At 35.6% G+C, this 19886-nt stretch overlaps 1 protein-coding gene across 4 annotated transcripts in view; it reads right to left on the bottom strand.

The window, feature by feature from the left end:
* Nucleotides 1-639: 639 nt before the first annotated feature.
* Nucleotides 640-19886, bottom strand: part of LOC110023187 (RNA pseudouridine synthase 2, chloroplastic-like) — a 46831-nt gene continuing 27584 nt past the window's right edge. For 2 of the 4 annotated variants that reach the window (XM_020722464.1, XM_020722465.1), the window contains exons 4-6: nt 11945-12147; nt 11061-11139; nt 640-844 (exon numbers count right to left, since the gene is read on the bottom strand). In XM_020722464.1, coding sequence (XP_020578123.1) covers nt 665-844; nt 11061-11139; nt 11945-12147 — 462 coding nt within the window. In that variant the 3' untranslated portion in view covers nt 640-664. Of the gene's footprint in view, nt 845-11046; nt 11140-11944; nt 12148-19886 lie in introns of all 4 variants that reach the window. The other 2 variants (XM_020722466.1, XR_002293863.1) reach the window with 2 other exon arrangements.

The raw sequence follows: 19886 nt of genomic DNA, 5'->3' as shown, positions 1-19886 counted from the left end.
TGCTCTATGGCGTTGAATGTTGGCCTTTAATAGAGAAGCATAATAATAAGTTAAGTGTTGTCGATATGAGAATGATTAGGTGGATGAGTGGTTTTACACTTATAGACAAAATACGAAATGAACATATCTGTGATAGGGTTGGTGTAGCTCCTGTGACGGACAAAATTAGAGAAAGTCGTCTTAGATCGTTTGGCCACATTAAATGTCGACCATCTGATGATCTGATTAGTAGAGTAGATGTTTTAGATTCGACTTGTGTTAGGAAAGGCGGAGGTAGACCTAGAAAGACTTGGGCTTATTGTATTAAAAATGATATTAATTTACTAGAACTAAATGAAAATATGACACTAAATAGGACGCAATGGAGAAAAAGGATTCATGTAGCTGACCCCACTTAGTGGGATTAAGGCTTTGTTGTTGTTGTTGTTGTTGTATTTTTATAATTTTATTTGAAATAAAAAATATTTGATATGTTATAACAGTTATTTTTTCAAAACACAAAATAATTTGTTTTGAGTGTTTTTAAAAATAAGTTCATTTATTTTTGAAAAAAAATATAAAAACAGGAAAAATATGCTAAACAAAAATGTTTTTAAAATAAAAATAAATAATAAATAATAAAAGTGATCCCAAACAAGCCCGATGTTTTTTAAACTAATTTTCCTTACCCCAGTGACTGAGCGTGAAGGCAAGGCCTATCTAGCTTGGATATCATCTCTGATACAAGAGCATGGCAATTCACAGGAAGCCTTGACTTCAGCAGTGACAGTGCCAAGCCTTCTGTGCCTCCATAAAGCTCATCACACAACAATGGAATTCCCAGGTACTTTGCATGTGCACGTATCTGCTTATAAGAAAGCGAAGCATACGTTAGCTAGGCAATACTCCTTCATTAGAAGGATTAAACCTATCATGATAATGGACAGCATACTTTATTTGCAGTTGAATTTCCTTAATACGGAAAATAACGTTTCCAGAAAAATCTCGCTTGATCTCCTAACTATTATTCAGAAAAAGAGTGCAGAAAAATGAAAATCTCATTGAGGAATTTAACAAGTCTTGAAAATCTCATTGATGCATTTAACATGTGAAACCGAAAGCAATGAGATTTGTGTAGCTCGGTAATGATTTGATGATAACAAACAAGATTGCGTTATCAAATGATTAGTTAAGTACCATAATTTAAGTTAATCATTTCATAGCAACCACAAAGATGAAGATTGCTTCAACTAAGATAACTTGTAGAAATGGTTAATAGGGAAAATGAGCACAGGGGAAAAATTACAAGAAGGCACAAATAAGGAAGCAAAGGTCCAAGGAAAATCGAACTTTGAGTGCGTTGTACAATAATTGAGTTAGGTTTTGCAAAAGATCTCAAAGTTGATAAACACAACCAAAATTCGAGCATTTTATCAATAATAACTAAAAACATATTTCAAAACAGTTTTTAGATTTAATTAGTATGACTCCCTATTTACTTGTATTAGTTCATATTTAATTATATGTGAAAATATTTTAATTATTATTTTATTTTATCTTTTTAATCAATGTTGACCTATAAAAAGCCTCCAAACTAAAAATGACATGTATAGCACTAGGTCAAACTTGAGTTGTACTAAAAAGGTCTGTATCAAACGGCCTTAGGAGAGACAATGGTCAAAGATCTTAGAACGCACATGGAGTTATTTCCATATATAACCCAAAATCTAGATGCTCGATAGCAATCACCTTAATCAAACTCTAGTCAACCTAAAGTCAATGCAATTGAATTTCAAACAACTTTAATCAACCTCTAATCACCTTGATTTATATGATAAAATCCCAAAGTCCCGCATTCTTTAAGCATGGTAATACCCTAAGATAGCAACAGCACATTAAAGTACCTGAATCAAGCTTAAAATTAACTTAATCTAACCCCATGAAGCTCGGAGTTTTTCAACACTATTTCTGACAAATCTCACTTTTTCTAAGAAAAACTAATAAAATTTGGTCTGTATATCACTGGCACAATTCTTTGTTGGTTTGACTCACTTTTTCTAAGAAAAACTAATCAAATTTGGTCTGTATATCACTGGCACAATTCTTTGTTGGTTTGATGTTCTTCACTTCAGCTAAATTTGACTAAATCTAGCCTAGATTCTTGAAAACTCTAAGAGCTCAAAATCAAAATCTTTACATCCAACTTGACCATCATTCAATATTAAGAGCAGATCTCAATCATTTATTATCGAGATGGATTCAATTTTAGCTAATTTTAAATCCATTAAAACAGATACCAGAAACTACAAGAGCACAAAATCTGAATGTAAAATCAGCATAGTCATCCTCAGTATTTACATATCTCGTTCATTTTTTATCATAAAACAATGAGACCCAAAATCCCATATCAATTTCTTACCACTTTAATGTTCATAACGAGCTAATCTTGATTCCATCCAACCCAGGTTATTCAAAACTCCCAACAGTCCAAAATTTAAATTTCTGATCACTCTACAATATTGGGCATACCTCCTTTTTTTATAACAAATGGATAAATTTTGTGATGACTAAAAAAAGCGAAAATTACTAAGGGAGATCAGAAAAAAAATAGAACGGCATTCCATTCCAGTCTTTGAGAAAACACTACTTGTATACAACTTAAAAGAGCGCACAATCATTACAGAATCAGAACCAGTTATGCTCCTATGGTTAGGATGAATAGAGTAGTTAGAAACAAATGATCCAGACGATGCCAGTTTTACTGAAGCAAAGAGGTGGAGAGTGTAGCAGAATGAACAATGCAAAAAATTGTTCCTTTAGACTGTCCTGCAAGCTCATGATTCAAGACAAACTCTTAGCTTGTCACGAAGAAAGGAAAAACGAGAGACAGAAAGCACCTTGGTGAAGATATCAACAATTTGATATTGAGAAGCAATGTGATGAACAATAACTTCTTGTAACTTAATATAATCCAAGATAAAGTGATAATCAACTTCTATACATTTTGTCTGAGTATGAAAAATAAGATTATGCTTAAGCTAAGTTCTTTTAATAACAGATGGAGCCAAATAATATCTATAGCAGAATTAACGAGAGCATGATCCTCAGCTTCAGTGGGTAATCTAATTATTGTTGATTGTTTCTTGACACACCAAGAAATGAGTGTATTACCCAAATAAGCATAGTGACTTCTGGTAGATTTTCTATCGGAGAGATCACCAACCTAGTCAAAATAAAAAAGTACCAAATCGAAGTGAGTCATGAGTAATTGGAAGGCCATAAAGATGTGTTCCTTCGATATATCAAAGAAGTCATTTAAGTTTTTGAAAATTATTATTAAGGAGATGTCGCATATGTTGGCAGTTGACATGCCTTATTCACTGCAAAAGAAATGCTTATAGCTCAAAATTTGGAATGGAGAAGCCACATTCTCACAAATAGGAGATTTTAATCTAAGGGCTGCCGAATAGGATTACAACAACCATACCTAGTCAATGTAGAAACTTCATAGCATATGAAGTTCGACGTAAATGTAATCCAATACAAGTTTAAACTATTTTAATCCCCAAAAATTGAGAAATCAATCCTAGAGTTCAGAGGTGGAAGTGCCATTGTAAATTGAAAATTTGGCTGATAGAAGAGTCAATGCCAGTGACTTAAAGATCATTTACGAATTATATTACATTGGATATAACCAACAAAACAAAGAGAAAACATCAACGAACAGCAAAAAAAACCGATATCAATTGAAAGATGAAACAGAGGAAGACCCCGTAAATCAAAATGAACAAACTCAAAAGAAAAAGGAAATCTTGGTGTAGATGTGATAAAAGATTTAGTATGATTTTCTGCTAATTTGTAAGAATTACATGGATAAATAAAAGAAGAAATACATATGGTAGAATTTTATGTAGCTAGAGCAGAAATAAAAGCAGAATGTGGCTAGCATAATCTCAAATGCCAAGTAGCAATGGTAGCTAAGGCGAGATCGTTGGCTGCTTGAGAAGATTGTGGATGTGGACGAACAGGATAAAGGCCATCACGACTGGGTCCCAAGAGGAATTTATTTTGTCTTTTGATCCTTAGTTGAATAATCATTTGCATCAAATGAAATCGAGCATGAGTTGCCAGAACTGTGACGATGAATGTATATAAGATTGATATATATTAAGGACATGAAGAAGAGGAGACAGACAAAGCTTATGATGAGAATTAGAGAGTAATTCTAGACCGATGTCTGAAATTAGAAGAGCATGTGCATTGCCCACTATAACTTATTGATTGCTACTATAGCCTTGCGCTTGAATTAGATAGGCATTGGTGATGTGCGAAGTAGCTCCTGAATCAAAGTACCAGGTAGCAGGTTGAGAAGAATCATCAGCCAGCAATGCTCGAGGTGTAGAATTGTCTTCTTAAATTAAATTTGTTTGATGCAACAAGTGATAGCTGTATGAATCAATTTGCCACAGTTTGACAAATTACAACTTGTTAATTGTTACGCCCAACCCTTGAAGTGAAAGGCATTTAAAATCTTCGAGAAATGGAAGAAGAAAAGGACGCCAGCCCCGAGCTGACCTGGAGTAGAATGGTTTCTGCACAGCTCTTCCATGATGAGCTGTTAAAGCTAATATCGACTCTAGTAATTGAGGATTGTGAAGTTCATAAGCAGCATCATTGGCCAAATTGGTTTCTTCACTACAAATAATGAATAAAAATAATCTAAACTCAAGGGCTGCAAATTTGTCCTGTTAGCAATTATGAAGGCTAGGTAAGTAGAGGGGAGACCATTGACTATAAAAGAAATATATCCTCAGGATCAAGGGGTGAATCAGCAGCTATAATGATATAAACCTTTGATTTGATATCCAAAAGGTATTGTTCATGGATTGAATGTTCATCAAAATGTGGTGCAACTCATTTTTTGATTGAATGATGCAAGGGCCATTTGTAGACTGTAACCTTTTATGCATAGTGTTCCAAATTCCAATTCAGGAATTTAGGTTCAAAATATAAGAAAATAAGGAAGCTGTTATTGTTGAACATAGTGCAGAAACTACGTTCTGATCAAACAACATCCATGAATAATAGTTGGGATTCTTGCTTGCTTGAATAAACTGTCGAGCTGGCAAGTACTAGAACCATCAAGAGAACCTTGAGAACCATTTGCTCTGAACACTTTGCTTGCTAGGTAGCAGGTTGAGAAGAATCATCAGCCAGCAATGCTCGAGGTGTAGAATTGTCTTCTTAAATTAAATTTGTTTGATGCAACAAGTGATAGCTGTATGAATCAATTTGCCACAGTTTGACAAATTACAACTTGTTAATTGTTACGCCCAACCCTTGAAGTGAAAGGCATTTAAAATCTTCGAGAAATGGAAGAAGAAAAGGGCGCCAGCCCCGAGCTGACCTGGAGTAGAATGGTTTCTGCACAGCTCTTCCATGATGAGCTGTTAAAGCTAATATCGACTCTAGTAATTGAGGATTGTGAAGTTCATAAGCAGCATCATTGGCCAAATTGGTTTCTTCACTACAAATAATGAATAAAAATAATCTAAACTCAAGGGCTGCAAATTTGTCCTGTTAGCAATTATGAAGGCTAGGTAAGTAGAGGGGAGACCATTGACTATAAAAGAAATATATCCTCAGGATCAAGGGGTGAATCAGCAGCTATAATGATATAAACCTTTGATTTGATATCCAAAAGGTATTGTTCATGGATTGAATGTTCATCAAAATGTGGTGCAACTCATTTTTTGATTGAATGATGCAAGGGCCATTTGTAGACTGTAACCTTTTATGCATAGTGTTCCAAATTCCAATTCAGGAATTTAGGTTCAAAATATAAGAAAATAAGGAAGCTGTTATTGTTGAACATAGTGCAGAAACTACGTTCTGATCAAACAACATCCATGAATAATAGTTGGGATTCTTGCTTGCTTGAATAAACTGTCGAGCTGGCAAGTACTAGAACCATCAAGAGAACCTTGAGAACCATTTGCTCTGAACACTTTGCTTGCTAAAGTACCAGGTAGCAGGTTGAGAAGAATCATCAGCCAGCAATGCTCGAGGTGTAGAATTTTTTTCTTAAATTAAAATTGTTTGATGCAACAAGTGATAGCTGTATGAAACAATTTGCCGCAGATTTGACAAATTACACATTGTTAATTGTTACACCCAACCCTTGATGTGAAAGGCATTTAACATCTTCGAGAAATGGATATGGAAAAAGGGCCAACCCCTAGCTGACCTGGAGTAGAATGGTTTCTGCACAGCTCTTCCATGATGAGCTGTTAAAGCTGATATTGACTCTAGTAATTGAGGATTGTGAAGTTCATGAGCAGCTTCATTGGCTAAATTGGTCTCTTCACTACATAATAATGAGTAAAAATAATCTAAACTCAAGGGCTGCAAATTTGTCCTGATAGCTACTATGAAGGCTTGGTAAGTAGAAGGGAGACAGTTGACTGTAGAAGAATAATATGCTCAGGATCAGTGCGTGAATCAGCGGCTACAATGATATAAACCTTTGATTTGATATCCAAAAGGTATTGTTGCATTGATTGAGTTTTCATCAAAATGTGGTGCAACTCATTTTTTGATTGAATGATGCAAGGGCCATTTGTAGACTGTAACCTTTTATGCATAGTGTTCCAAATTCCAATTCAGGAATTTAGGTTCAAAATATAAGAAAATAAGGAAGCTGTTATTGTTGAACATAGTGCAGAAACTACGTTCTGATCAAACAACATCCATGAATAATAGTTGGGATTCTTGCTTGCTTGAATAAACTGTCGAGCTGGCAAGTACTAGAACCATCAAGAGAACCTTGAGAACCATTTGCTCTGAACACTTTGCTTGCTAGGTAGCAGGTTGAGAAGAATCATCAGCCAGCAATGCTTGAGATGTAGAATTTTTTTCTTAAATTAAATTTGTTTGATGCAACATGTGATAGCTGTATGAAACAATTTGCCGCAGATTTGACAAATTACACATTGTTAATTGTTACACCCAACCCTTGATGTGAAAGGCATTTAACATCTTCGAGAAATGGATATGGAAAAAGGGCCAACCCCTAGCTGACCTGGAGTAGAATGGTTTCTGCACAGCTCTTCCATGATGAGCTGTTAAAGCTGATATTGACTCTAGTAATTGAGGATTGTGAAGTTCATGAGCAGCTTCATTGGCTAAATTGGTCTCTTCACTACATAATAATGAGTAAAAATAATCTAAACTCAAGGGCTGCAAATTTGTCCTGATAGCTACTATGAAGGCTTGGTAAGTAGAAGGGAGACAGTTGACTGTAGAAGAATAATATGCTCAGGATCAGTGCGTGAATCAGCGGCTACAATCAGCAGCTATAATGATATAAACCTTTGATTTGATATCCAAAAGGTATTGTTCATGGATTGAATGTTCATCAAAATGTGGTGCAACTCATTTTTTGATTGAATGATGCAAGGGCCATTTGTAGACTGTAACCTTTTATGCATAGTGTTCCAAATTCCAATTCAGGAATTTAGGTTCAAAATATAAGAAAATAAGGAAGCTGTTATTGTTGAACATAGTGCAGAAACTACGTTCTGATCAAACAACATCCATGAATAATAGTTGGGATTCTTGCTTGCTTGAATAAACTGTCGAGCTGGCAAGTACTAGAACCATCAAGAGAACCTTGAGAACCATTTGCTCTGAACACTTTGCTTGCTAGGTAGCAGGTTGAGAAGAATCATCAGCCAGCAATGCTTGAGATGTAGAATTTTTTTCTTAAATTAAATTTGTTTGATGCAACAAGTGATAGCTGTATGAAACAATTTGCCGCAGATTTGACAAATTACACATTGTTAATTGTTACACCCAACCCTTGATGTGAAAGGCATTTAACATCTTCGAGAAATGGATATGGAAAAAGGGCCAACCCCTAGCTGACCTGGAGTAGAATGGTTTCTGCACAGCTCTTCCATGATGAGCTGTTAAAGCTGATATTGACTCTAGTAATTGAGGATTGTGAAGTTCATGAGCAGCTTCATTGGCTAAATTGGTCTCTTCACTACATAATAATGAGTAAAAATAATCTAAACTCAAGGGCTGCAAATTTGTCCTGTTAGCAATTATGAAGGCTAGGTAAGTAGAGGGGAGACCATTGACTATAAAAGAAATATATCCTCAGGATCAAGGGGTGAATCAGCAGCTATAATGATATAAACCTTTGATTTGATATCCAAAAGGTATTGTTGCATTGATTGAGTTTTCATCAAAATGTGGTGCAACTCATTTTTTGATTGAATGATGCAAGGGCCTGTTTACCATAAAAATAATAATAATATAAAATAAAATTTAATTAATTAATCTTTTAAACCCAAATCCTCAATTGCTCCCGCCGATTGAAGAGTGCTCGTTCTAATAACCATTCCCCCTCTTCACATACGAGGGCTTATTTCAAAACAGTCGAAGCCCCCACAGCCTTCATCCTCGCTGTTACAAAATCGATATTGAAGTCCTTCCTGGAGGATCTTCTTCTTCGAATCTAAACCCTTGCCTTTCACCACTGCTCGCAAACAGAAGCCTGCTTGAGTCTTCCTGCCTTCATCCTCATCTCTTAATTTCCTACTTTTATTTATTTTTTTATGGTCAATTAGAGATGATGAGTGTGAGGGAGTTGAGTTCAATTTCTGTCCGAGAATATAAAAGCAAGAGCAGTTCCAACATCCTAGAGTGAGAGTAATAAACAGGATGCCTTAATTTATCTTAATTTTTTTTTTATTTCTTTATTGGTCAACAACTTCTTAATTAAACTCATTTTGTTCCACATAAAACAAATCCAAATCATTAACTGACAGACAAACCTAAGAACAACAATGGCAAAAGAATTCTTCCTAAATTAAAGAAAAACTCTCTTGCATCTATGATCACAAAGCTTACAATAAAAAGAAAACATTCAAAATCAGTTCATGGAAATAAAACACAAATCATGTTCTGTAACTGCCTTTCTATCGTCTGAAATCAATGAATGGATATAAACTGGTAAGTCAAGATTTTCACAGCACTTTTTCCGCAATATGAGACACTGATTTTGTCAAATCTGTGAATAGAGTTTATTAGTGTATTTATTTCTATTTCTTTGAACATTAAAATAAGATGGTGCTATTGTCTAACAATGAGTATGTTGGCATTAGTTCTTTTATGAAACTCGAGAAGCTGAAGAGGTTTTTTCTAGCAGTAGGAATGCAGAGACGAAGAATATTATGTTACGAATTTCAGAATAAAAAAAAATTATTTTCATGTCGTAGAAAGATCTGCAATAATTGAAGAGAGCATATTTATTTTTTCGCAATATTATAATATAAAATTCTTTAAACAAAAAAGTAAACATGATAATTATATAAAAAATTCAGATTTAAAAAGTATTTCACAGATCTTCTAAAAGCCATTTATCGATTTTCATTCTTCTGCTTCTCAATTAAACTCAATATGTTCCACAGAGAACAAATACAGATCATTAACTGACAAACAAACCTATGAACAACAATTCCTAAATTAAACTAAAACTCCCTCCAGAAAAAAAAAAAAATTGAAACTAAAACTCTTTACATAGAAAAAGAAAACATTCAATATCAATTCATGGAAAAAAGAAAACACAAATCCAATACCAAGATTGAGTTGTTCTGTATCTGCCTTTCTATGTTCATGAAATCATGGCTGAGTCAAGATTTTAATAAAAATTTTCCGCAATAGAAGAAACTCGATTCGATAAATTTGTGATAGAGTTGATGAATGTATTTATTTATATTTCTTTAAACATTAAAATAAGATGGTGTTATAGAGTATAAATGAGAACGTTAGCAGTAGTTTTTAAGGAAAATTGAGAAGCTAAGGAGGTTTTTTTCTAGCAATTAGGAATGCAGAGATGAAGAATTTTATGTTAGGAATTTCAGAATAAAAACAAATTTTATTTTCATACCGTAGAATGATCTACAATAATTGATGAGAGCCTATTTCTTTTGAAAAATATTATAATATAAACTTCTTTGAACAAAAAAGTAAACATGATAATTATAAATAAATAAATATGAGAATTATATAAAAACTTCAAACCAAAAAAGTATTTCATCTATCTTCTAAAAGCCATTTATCGGTTTTCATTCATTTGCTTCTCGATTAAACTCATTTTTTTCCACAAAGAACAAATCCAAATCAATAACAGATGGACAAACCTAAGAAGAACAATAGCCAAAGAATGATTCCAAAATGAAATAAAAACTCTTTCATTTATGATCAGAAAGCTTACATATAAAAAAAAACATTCGAAATCGGTTCACGAAAACAAAAATCAAATCAAATCCCAAGATTTTGAAAAGCAAAACACAAATTAAAGTTGAGCAAGATAATAAAATGAATAATATAGAAGAAAGAATCTCACCCACAATCCATGACTAGAAAAGAAATCTAGAGATCAAAGAACTCTTAGGCGTTGCCCTAACTATGAGGGATGAAGGGCCAGAAGGGAGTAGATTGAGAACATCATTTGGATTGGTGGGTTATATCAAGAGACTGTTTAAAAACACAAAAATAGAATTTACCTATTTTTTCTATTTTTTGTGTTTTCAGCAACAAATCAAAATGTATTTAAAAACATAATTATTAAAACAAATAATAAATAATAAACAATCATATTTTTGTTTTTATTTTTTTAAAACAAAAACTAAAAGAAAAAACAAAAACTGATTCCAAACAGGTCCTTAATTGCCATAGCTTATAAAGTTAAGTGGATCAAAAACATAAAGCTTAATAGATAATCACTTGCGCATTAACTTTATCACTTAAACAACAACTTAAGTTCACTTAACTAGAGGTTTATTTAGTTTATACATTTGATTGTTAAATTAATCAGCTTCCTTGTCTTTCAATGTGAGGGCTTTGAAAGAGTAGGTGGTCAAAATAAATCCCAAGTGTCCATGCGCATTCAATTTCAAAGTACCTTCCAAATAACAATATAGAGCCAGGAACGTAAAAGTAAGGCAAGAGAAGAAGACAATGATTGATCACAATGATGTTAGTTCACTAACATACAGTTACATGCGCACCTGATGAGTGCGTCCAGTTTCCAGTCTCCACTGCACCAGTGCGGATCCGCCAGCAGCAAAAACTTCCACTACTTTATACCTAGTGAAGTAAGGGAAAACAGGTGAGAATCTCCCCCGTGCCATTTAATAAGTACAGGGTCCCTAGATGGGAAGAAATGCCATGGATGAACCACTCAGCTACAAATGACCAACTATCACATCATCATCATTATCCCAACTATATATCTGGGATGAACATCATAAAAATAACCAACTAACACTTAAAAGGAAAAAAATGGAAGGAAGAAAAAATTAGAGGTAGAAATGGCGAGAAATGGAATAAGAGACGGAAAGTAGAAAAGGCATCAATCTAGAAGCATATCGCAAGATAACACTAGCGAATCACTGACAGTTGAGCGCTATGTCGCAAGCTTTGTTTTTAGCACATTTTTGGGCCCCTGGTTTACAAACTACCTCAATCCATCAGTGAAATTGGCTGCTGGAATATAGTTCATTGTCAAATTAAAATTCCCTGATAATTTCAAAGTATTCTGAACAAGAAAGCAAGCTCTCTCCCTCACCTAAACCACTCCCTTTTTAAAAATAGGTCTGAAAAAACAAGAATGCAGTGCATAGGTAATTATCAACTTAAATTTAACAAACTAAAAATAGGACTGAAAAAACAAGAATGCAGCGCGGGTGTCACTCAAGGTGCATAGGTAATTATCAACTTAAATATAACAAATTAATTAAACGCTGGGAAAAGAGCTAACGACTCTCTGAGAATTTATTGGAAGTTTTTTATCGAGAAAAGCTTATAGGAGACCAAGATGGGTGGCACTATTTATTGATCATTTGCATTAGAGGAAAAAAAAAAATTCAATGACACATGGAGCATCAATCACCTACTGGCAGCATATCGAGCATTTCTGCTGCTACTTGACACTGAAACAGCAGCCATACGGGTTCTGTTATTGCAATCACGAGCTATTGGGATCTCAATCCGTCCAGAACTTGGTGATGGGACTCCAGATGTAAGACTAACATATAGTCTATAGATAGTGTGCAGCTTGAATTGCTCAGCCAAATGCTTATGAGAATGTTCATCCTATCATTAAGAATAAAAGATGTTCAGCCCCCATTATATTTCAAAGAAATTTTAAACGAAGAAAGTATTGGTGAAGATAAAAGGAAAATGCTTAGATACAATACGCATCACAAGTCATTCATAAGTACACTATATAATACAGTTTATAAAACACAAATTTGGGCACTGTTCAAAAAGAAAGCAGAAAACTTGTCACAGGAAATTTCACAGGAAATTTGTAAAAAAAAAAAATCAAAAGGACATCCTCTGTGGAGCCAAAACATATTGCTGAGTTGATATTGATTTTTGTAGAAAGGGATTCATAACATTAGTAACCATTAAAAAGAGAAATGGCTTCAAAGCGTAACTGCTCTTATGATGTACATGATCATCCTTGTTTCAGTAAATGTAGGTTCGCAACTATTTTTTGAGTCACTGCAATACGATAGCGACAAATTTAACTTTGCACTGTAATCTCGAAAGAGAATCTTCACGATATTTGCAAGATTTTTTAGTTGCCCAATTACCAACAGCTTTAAATCAAAATGTCTCCAATTATGAAATCTTTTTATGCACATAATTGAAAAAGTCTATAATAGAATCCCCTTCATGAAATCAAATAACAAAACTTATAAAATTTGCACCATCAACAACAAAGCCCTGACTTCTTTTTTAAAATAGGCATCCTCTCAATCATCATCTAAGACAAAAAGTATATTAATGCACATAACATGCAAGTATATGTAAAATGATTAATGCTACACTAAAGAAAATAGAGGCAAAAGAAGTCTGGAAGTCACTGAATTGATGACATGGTGTAAATTTGAATACCCTGGGTCTAGAAGGCATTACATCCCAGCAACGGCGTGATGAAAAATATAAATCTGTTTTGTACTCACAAAAAAAGTTTGTATAAAGGGAAAATAAATAAAAAAGGCAGTAAAAAAAAGATCAATTTTATTCCATTTAATCAATAAAAGTTATAATTATATTCTAATAAAAGAATAGAATAACATCTACTGAAAACAATATGAAAGAACTGATTGCAAAATTAATACTAACCAAAATCCAAAGCAAATAATAGGTAACACAAACTAAAAAATGCCACAAAGTATCCTAATATTGAATAAATTGCTCATGTGATGACAGTTCACCTAATAAACTAATAGAATATGCCACAAGAAAACATCAACAAATGAGTTTGACCAATCAAACTAAATAAATAATTATTATTTATTAAATTATAAACGATAAAAGTATGACAGCATGTAGTATAAACAATAAAATGAGATAATATATTAGATATGCTAGTAAAGCAATCAATATCAGTTAATGATCAGAACTACAGTAGTAATACAATAGCAAATAAATTTCAATGGTTAATAATCTACGTTATCATTATGCTTTTGAACCATGAGTATAAGTGACTATAATCATGCACTTCTATGCAAAAGTTTATATTTCACAATATCAGGTATACATTTACATATCTACATATATCGATCAAAATTTCTTTTGAAGGTCATATATAGTAGAAACTTCCAATCAATTGCCAGTTGCAACCAAGCTAAAGAGAAATATTAAACTAATTTGTTATCTAAAATATTTACGCTCTACCAGACCTAACAATTCCATAAATAAATTGAATTAGTTAATATCATTATAAAATAATAATAACAATAGTAATCGTAATGTTAATAAAAAAGTGAATCCCTCCAAAATTCTCAAAAAAGAAATTCTAGTATTGACACCAACATGCCAAAATATGAATACAATTTTAAGCCGGGAATTGTCAAATCTAAGCTAAATAATAGTTTAACATAAAATTAAAATATGTCTACCTGAAATTATATATATATATATATATATATAGTATTCAAATATATTTAGTATAAGGGTATAGGTTAAAAAAATAGCAAAGAAGAAGCGTCTTACTGCCGCGGTTGTTTTATCAAGGGAGGTAAGGATTGATTATGAACAAGAAATTAGATATAAGTATAAGAGAAGGCTATGCTTGTTGTCAATCAAAGGAAGTTGGCAAATGCCAGAGGGGGAAAGAAGGAGATGATTACTTGATTTCTCAAAAGAGGGGTTTGGCAGCAGAAAAGTATCAGCTATAAAAAGGTGCTCCAACGACTGTTAAGGAGGAATAGAGTCTGCCTTGCGATGCCTAGCGTCCCCCTCCTTAAATCGGAAAGGAGGTACAAAAGGTGATCTGGAGAGCGAGAAAAAAACAAGTAGGATATGGCAAGGAGGAGAGAAGACGCGTGGCTGATTTGATCATCAGAGATCGTGTGAATTGCATGATCAGGAAGGTACAAGTGGTGGAAGTAATTGAAGAAAGAAAAAAAGAAAGAAGGAAAAGGTAGTCGCAATTCAGAAAAGATGGTGTGGCACTTACATAAAGATGAAGGACAGATGGTGCAACTCTTATAAAGTATCACCCATAAAAAAAATTTATTCCCCAAATGCCACTTTTTGAAGTCAAAACTCACACTTAGAGGACTTAGCCTGGAGCTTATTCTCCCGGCAATCAAACCCAATGCCTTTGTCTTCCTAAACGTGCAATTCGCACATTCTCCCACAACCAAATCAAGCATGCGCCTCTCCAGTCTTGCCATATCCTAGTCACGTGAACCAACTTCTTTTCTCACTATTGAAATGGTCTTGGTGTGCTTTGTTTCCCTATTTAAGGAAGGCAAGGCTAGGGCATCGTAAAATAGCAACTAGCCCTACTTCCTCAACAGTCGTTAGAGCCCCTCCTCATAGTCGAACTTTCTCAGCTATCAAACCCATTTTCAAATAAGCAAGTAGCCACCTCCTTGGCCTTTCCCCCTCGACGACAACCTCCAACCTCCTTTGATCAGAAACAAGCGCACCACTCTCCTATATTTTCATCTGATTTCTTATTAAACACCAATCCTTTCATCCAAGCTTTATAAGAGCATCAGAAACAAGCGCACCACTCTCCTATATTTTCATTTGATTTCTTATCAAACACCAATCCTTTAATCCAAGCTTTATAAGAGGAACACTATAGTAAGGCCATTCTTCTTCACTATTCATAAACCTATTCACTTATATATAAACGCCAACCACAATATATATATATATATCCAATAATGATTTCTTCAAGCAACAGAAAAGCCCAAATACTAAATGAACCTTTTGGGTTTAATGGATGGAGCCCACCAGTAGTGCATTTGGTGGTCTGGCGTTGATCATATCAATCGTACTAGTTAACTATACATATAGAAATGACAAGCTGCAAAGCTCCTTACAATTCAAAAGAATTTTGCAAGTATCTCCAAAGTACGTCAGCATCCCTGCGAATTCCTCAGAATGGGTCTACCCAACCACAATTATCAAGAGAGATCTTCCAATCAAACTCATCTACACTGCTTGAGTTCCTATTTCATACTCGTACGAGCTAGTTTGACCTCACCAAACTTGCTGAAAACTACTTGGCTACACCACCAAGCTCGACGAGCAACTCTCTGATGCAGAAGAGAATTCCTGTCATTCAACATACATACCATTATTTATTAACATTACAACAATCCACACTAACTGTCTTGTTGACGAGTTTGCTCCAGCTCCAAACTATATAGCCTATAACATGATTTATATTATTTTCTCGACCCTTGTGAGGATACATAAACTCCTGAGTATATAAATAAGAATAAAAGATAAAAGAGACATATCTCTCTCATTCTCTCTCAATCCTGCACTGTCAAAAAACTCTATAAAAATCCATCAGCTTCTTCTCACTCATTAAAAACCCCTCTCGGATTGTATGAGTTAACGAATTATAAGAGATCTCACGGCATAAAAAAATTAAACATCCAAAAAGTTGTGACCGTGGAACTCAATAACAAAATCTAGGGAGGATAGCTTCTATTCAAGGAGAAATGAAAGATGGATTACACTTAGAGTATTCATGACGCAACAGATAAAGGAAATCCGAGAATAAACGAATAAGAGGATAGAAGAAGTAAGGCAATAGATGTTCAGAACTCGTTCCAGAAAGTGTTTGAGAATTCGTACGGGATCGTCAGGTTCAAGGGCACAAAGACAAAGAACAACATAGAGACCAGCAACCCAGAGAAGAACCACCTCGAGTAAGGATAAAGAGAGCCCTGGATCCAGCATTAAAAGTTGAGGAAGATAAAGTTATGTGTCGTACATTTCCAGAGAAGAGACGTCAGAGTTCTCAAAAGATGAAGAAAGAGGAAGACGAAGAAGATTACTAGAGGATGCATTTTCCCAAGAAATCCCCTATCTACACTCTTACGAAAAAAGCGTTGATCCTAACAATTACGTAGCTTCTTTCGAATCAGAAGCATTTCTGCTACAAGTAAATGACGCTTTTAAGTACAGTTTATTCCTTACAGCACTTAAAAAGTCAGCTTTGTGCAGGCTCAACTAGTTAGTATGTGTCATTACCTCTTCGGTAAGTTTCGACAATGCTGAAAATCCACAGAAAAGCTCCTAAGCTTTGTTAAGAATCTGATAAGCTCCACTCAAAAGCCTACGAAGCTTTGTTACTAGATTCCAGAGCGAGATGCTCAACATCAAAAATCTCAATCCTTTTGTCTCATGCGACACTCGTGCAAGGCCTACATGAGGACCCATTCTGATATGTGCTTGACTTACAAAAGCCAAAAACATTAGTTGAACTCTTGGAAATAGCAAATGATCACATCTCAACCAAAGAATATAACTCTATGTGTAACCCCTCTAGCATCGAAAGATCGGAGTAACTCTATAAAAAAGACTCTCGGGAGCATTAGGAATTCAAACACAAATTCGCACACAAACCAGTAAGATGTCCCTAGGAGTTATCCCCGACCGCAGCAGCAATTGGAGCAGTCAAAAACGAGGCACGAGGCACCCCAACACTCTGCGTTGGAAATCACTCCCCTGCGAGTATCCATGGCCGAAATCGTTGAGTTCATTCAAAACAAAAAATTCTTCAAGAGGCTTTCACTGATAAAGTTCGGGAGCCTACAACAAAATCACAAGTATTGTGCATATCATCGTGACTAATACATCATCAACAAATTTTCATCACCCGACATGAATCTTGAGGCATTACACAGATTTCAAGGACAACTTTCAAGCAAAAAGAAATCAAATTTTAATTAAAAGTTATCCAGAACTCTGATTTCAGCAAACTTATAATTAAACTGACTGACTCAATGAAAAGAATCCAACAGTACCAAAATCGGTTCAATCCAAGTCAAATCAAGCCCAAATCAAGCCATTAAACTACTTTCGACACCTTTCAGACCATAATTGGAAAATCAAATAGATTCCACATATAACATGCTAATAGTCAAATTGAGTGTCTCGGCAGGACGAATCCAATGAGCCCAAAATCACGCAAGTCTGACATCATTAAGACACTCAAATGTCATTGAATCTCATCCGATTAGTTTGGATTTCATCATTATTTACAACCTGGACTCTATAAATTGAGCCCTAAAACCCTCATGAGAGAGGACTACACTCTGAGCAAGAGGGAGACCGGACCCTAGAGATGAGGGAGATAAAGTACTGTATCCTGCACCAATGATGCCGAGTACACTTCCGACTCCTGCAACCGCTAACCACAACCGACTGTCGTGAGTCTCCCTCTTCTGCAACGTCGACCCACTGTCGACTACCGTCGGCCTCTTAATCATGTATGTGCCAACCTCTGTTGGGCTCTTACACCTGCAGCCACCAACTATCGTCGACCCCTGCTTAGCAGCCTCCACCTAACATTGTCAGCCTCTCGCTTCTAAAGTTGTCAGCGAGCTCTAGCCGCCTCCGCTATTGGCCAACTTCGATCACCACCGCCACCCTCAGCCAACTCCAACCACAACTGTTGTCGTCCAACCAACTCTAGCCGCTACCACCCACCAACCAACTCTGGCTGCCGCTGCCGCCCTTCGGCACGTATGGCCTCCACTGCTCTGACAACCGCCGTCGTCGATTGCCACTTGCTTCTTGTAACGCAGTCCCTTCTAAAGTAATAATGTGTACTGCGGAACCCTACTGTATGTAGTGTGCTGCGGAACCCTACTGTACATTGCAAAGTAACATCATACCCCGTTTACGGTAAGACGCCTCCCGAAGATGGTGTAACAATACCCACCTTGAAGACGATGACTTTTTCCAGACTCCTGAAGCTGCTTTCGTGCAGCTCTAAACTCTGACTTTTGTACATTGCAAAGTAACATCATACCCCGTTTACGGCAAGACGCCTCCCGAAGAGGGTGTAACAATACCCACCTTGAAGACAATGAATTTTTCCAGACTCCTAAAGCTGCTTCCGTGCAGCTCTAAACTCTGACTTCTGCAGCCTACGAACATCATCGCAACTCACAACTTCGACCTATGTGACTAACTACGACCAACGTGATCCATAGCTCATGCAATTTCTGACTTCGGCCCCTACAGTCTACAGACGTCATCACAGCATAACACTACAACCTACATAGCCAACTACAGCCTATCTAATCCAATGCTTATACAGGTCCCGACCCGACCTCTACGGCCTACAGAATTCATCTTAGCTCACTACTACGATCCACATAACCAACTACGACCTATGTGGCACACAGGTTGTGGAGCTCCGAACTTCGGCTACTATGGTCTACAATGATCATCAATACTCACCACTATGGCCGATGTGACCAACTACAACTTACGTGGTTCATACCTCGTCCAACACCTGACTCCGGCCTCTGTGGTCAATGAACGTCATTAAAACTTAGCACTAATGCAAATGAGACCAACTACGGCCTACGTGGTCCATATCTAATGCAACTCCTGTGTATCAACACTAACTACGGGTTATGTGTATCACAGTTCATGCAGTTACTGTCTCCGGCCCTTGTGGCCTATAGAGGCCTATGGACATTATCACAGCTCATCAGTATGACTTACATGATCAACTACGACCTATGTGATTTCAGTTCGTGTAGCTCCCGACTTTGGCGCTCACGGCCTACAAACGCCATCACAGCTCACCACTACAGCTAACATGAACAACTGCGTCTTACGTGGTTCACATCTTGTGCAGTTCCCGACTCCAATCCCCACAGCCTAAAGATGCTTTCACAGCTCACCACTACGACCTCCGTGACAAACTATGACATACATGATTCATAGCTCGTGTAGTTCCCGATTCCGGCCCTTGCAGCCTAAACTACTTGAGCCGATGATCCCGGTTGAATGTAGTTGTGTAAAATTTATAAAGTTAACTCCGCTTTTCAACGGTGCCAAAAGTTTAATGTTGTATTTTATGAATAATAACATTAAGCACTTAATGTTGAGATTCTATACAAGTATATGTATCGTTATCAAGTAATAAAAAACTTTCTATTTAAACCCGGAATATCGATCCCACGGGGAAGATTTAAATTTGAAATAATAAATTTACTAGAAAATTCACAGAAATCAAACGAAATTACTGGCACTAATTTCGAATGTGTAAGATATTATCAGAACTAAAATCTTTAACTACTAGCAAAACTGAAATGCAAAGTTTAAACAGGAACTACTAAACTACTAAATTATATTTATGTGATGAAGATTTCTTATGTGAAAAAACATCTTTCCCACTACAATGAGATTTTGGTAAAATGAGATGAGATAAATGGTTTTAATATGTATTGTGTCAAATAGGGGCAATTTTAATTATCTACTCTGATACAGTGTCATAGAAAATTATTGATTAATCCCAGGTTTAGTCCCCAAACAGATCAAGC

Source organism: Phalaenopsis equestris, unplaced genomic scaffold (assembly GCF_001263595.1).
Source record: "Phalaenopsis equestris unplaced genomic scaffold, ASM126359v1 Scaffold000222, whole genome shotgun sequence".
Taxonomy (NCBI): Eukaryota; Viridiplantae; Streptophyta; class Magnoliopsida; order Asparagales; family Orchidaceae; genus Phalaenopsis; species Phalaenopsis equestris.
Note: the sequence above shows the minus strand (reverse complement) of the source record. Positions and strands in the feature narration are given on the sequence as shown.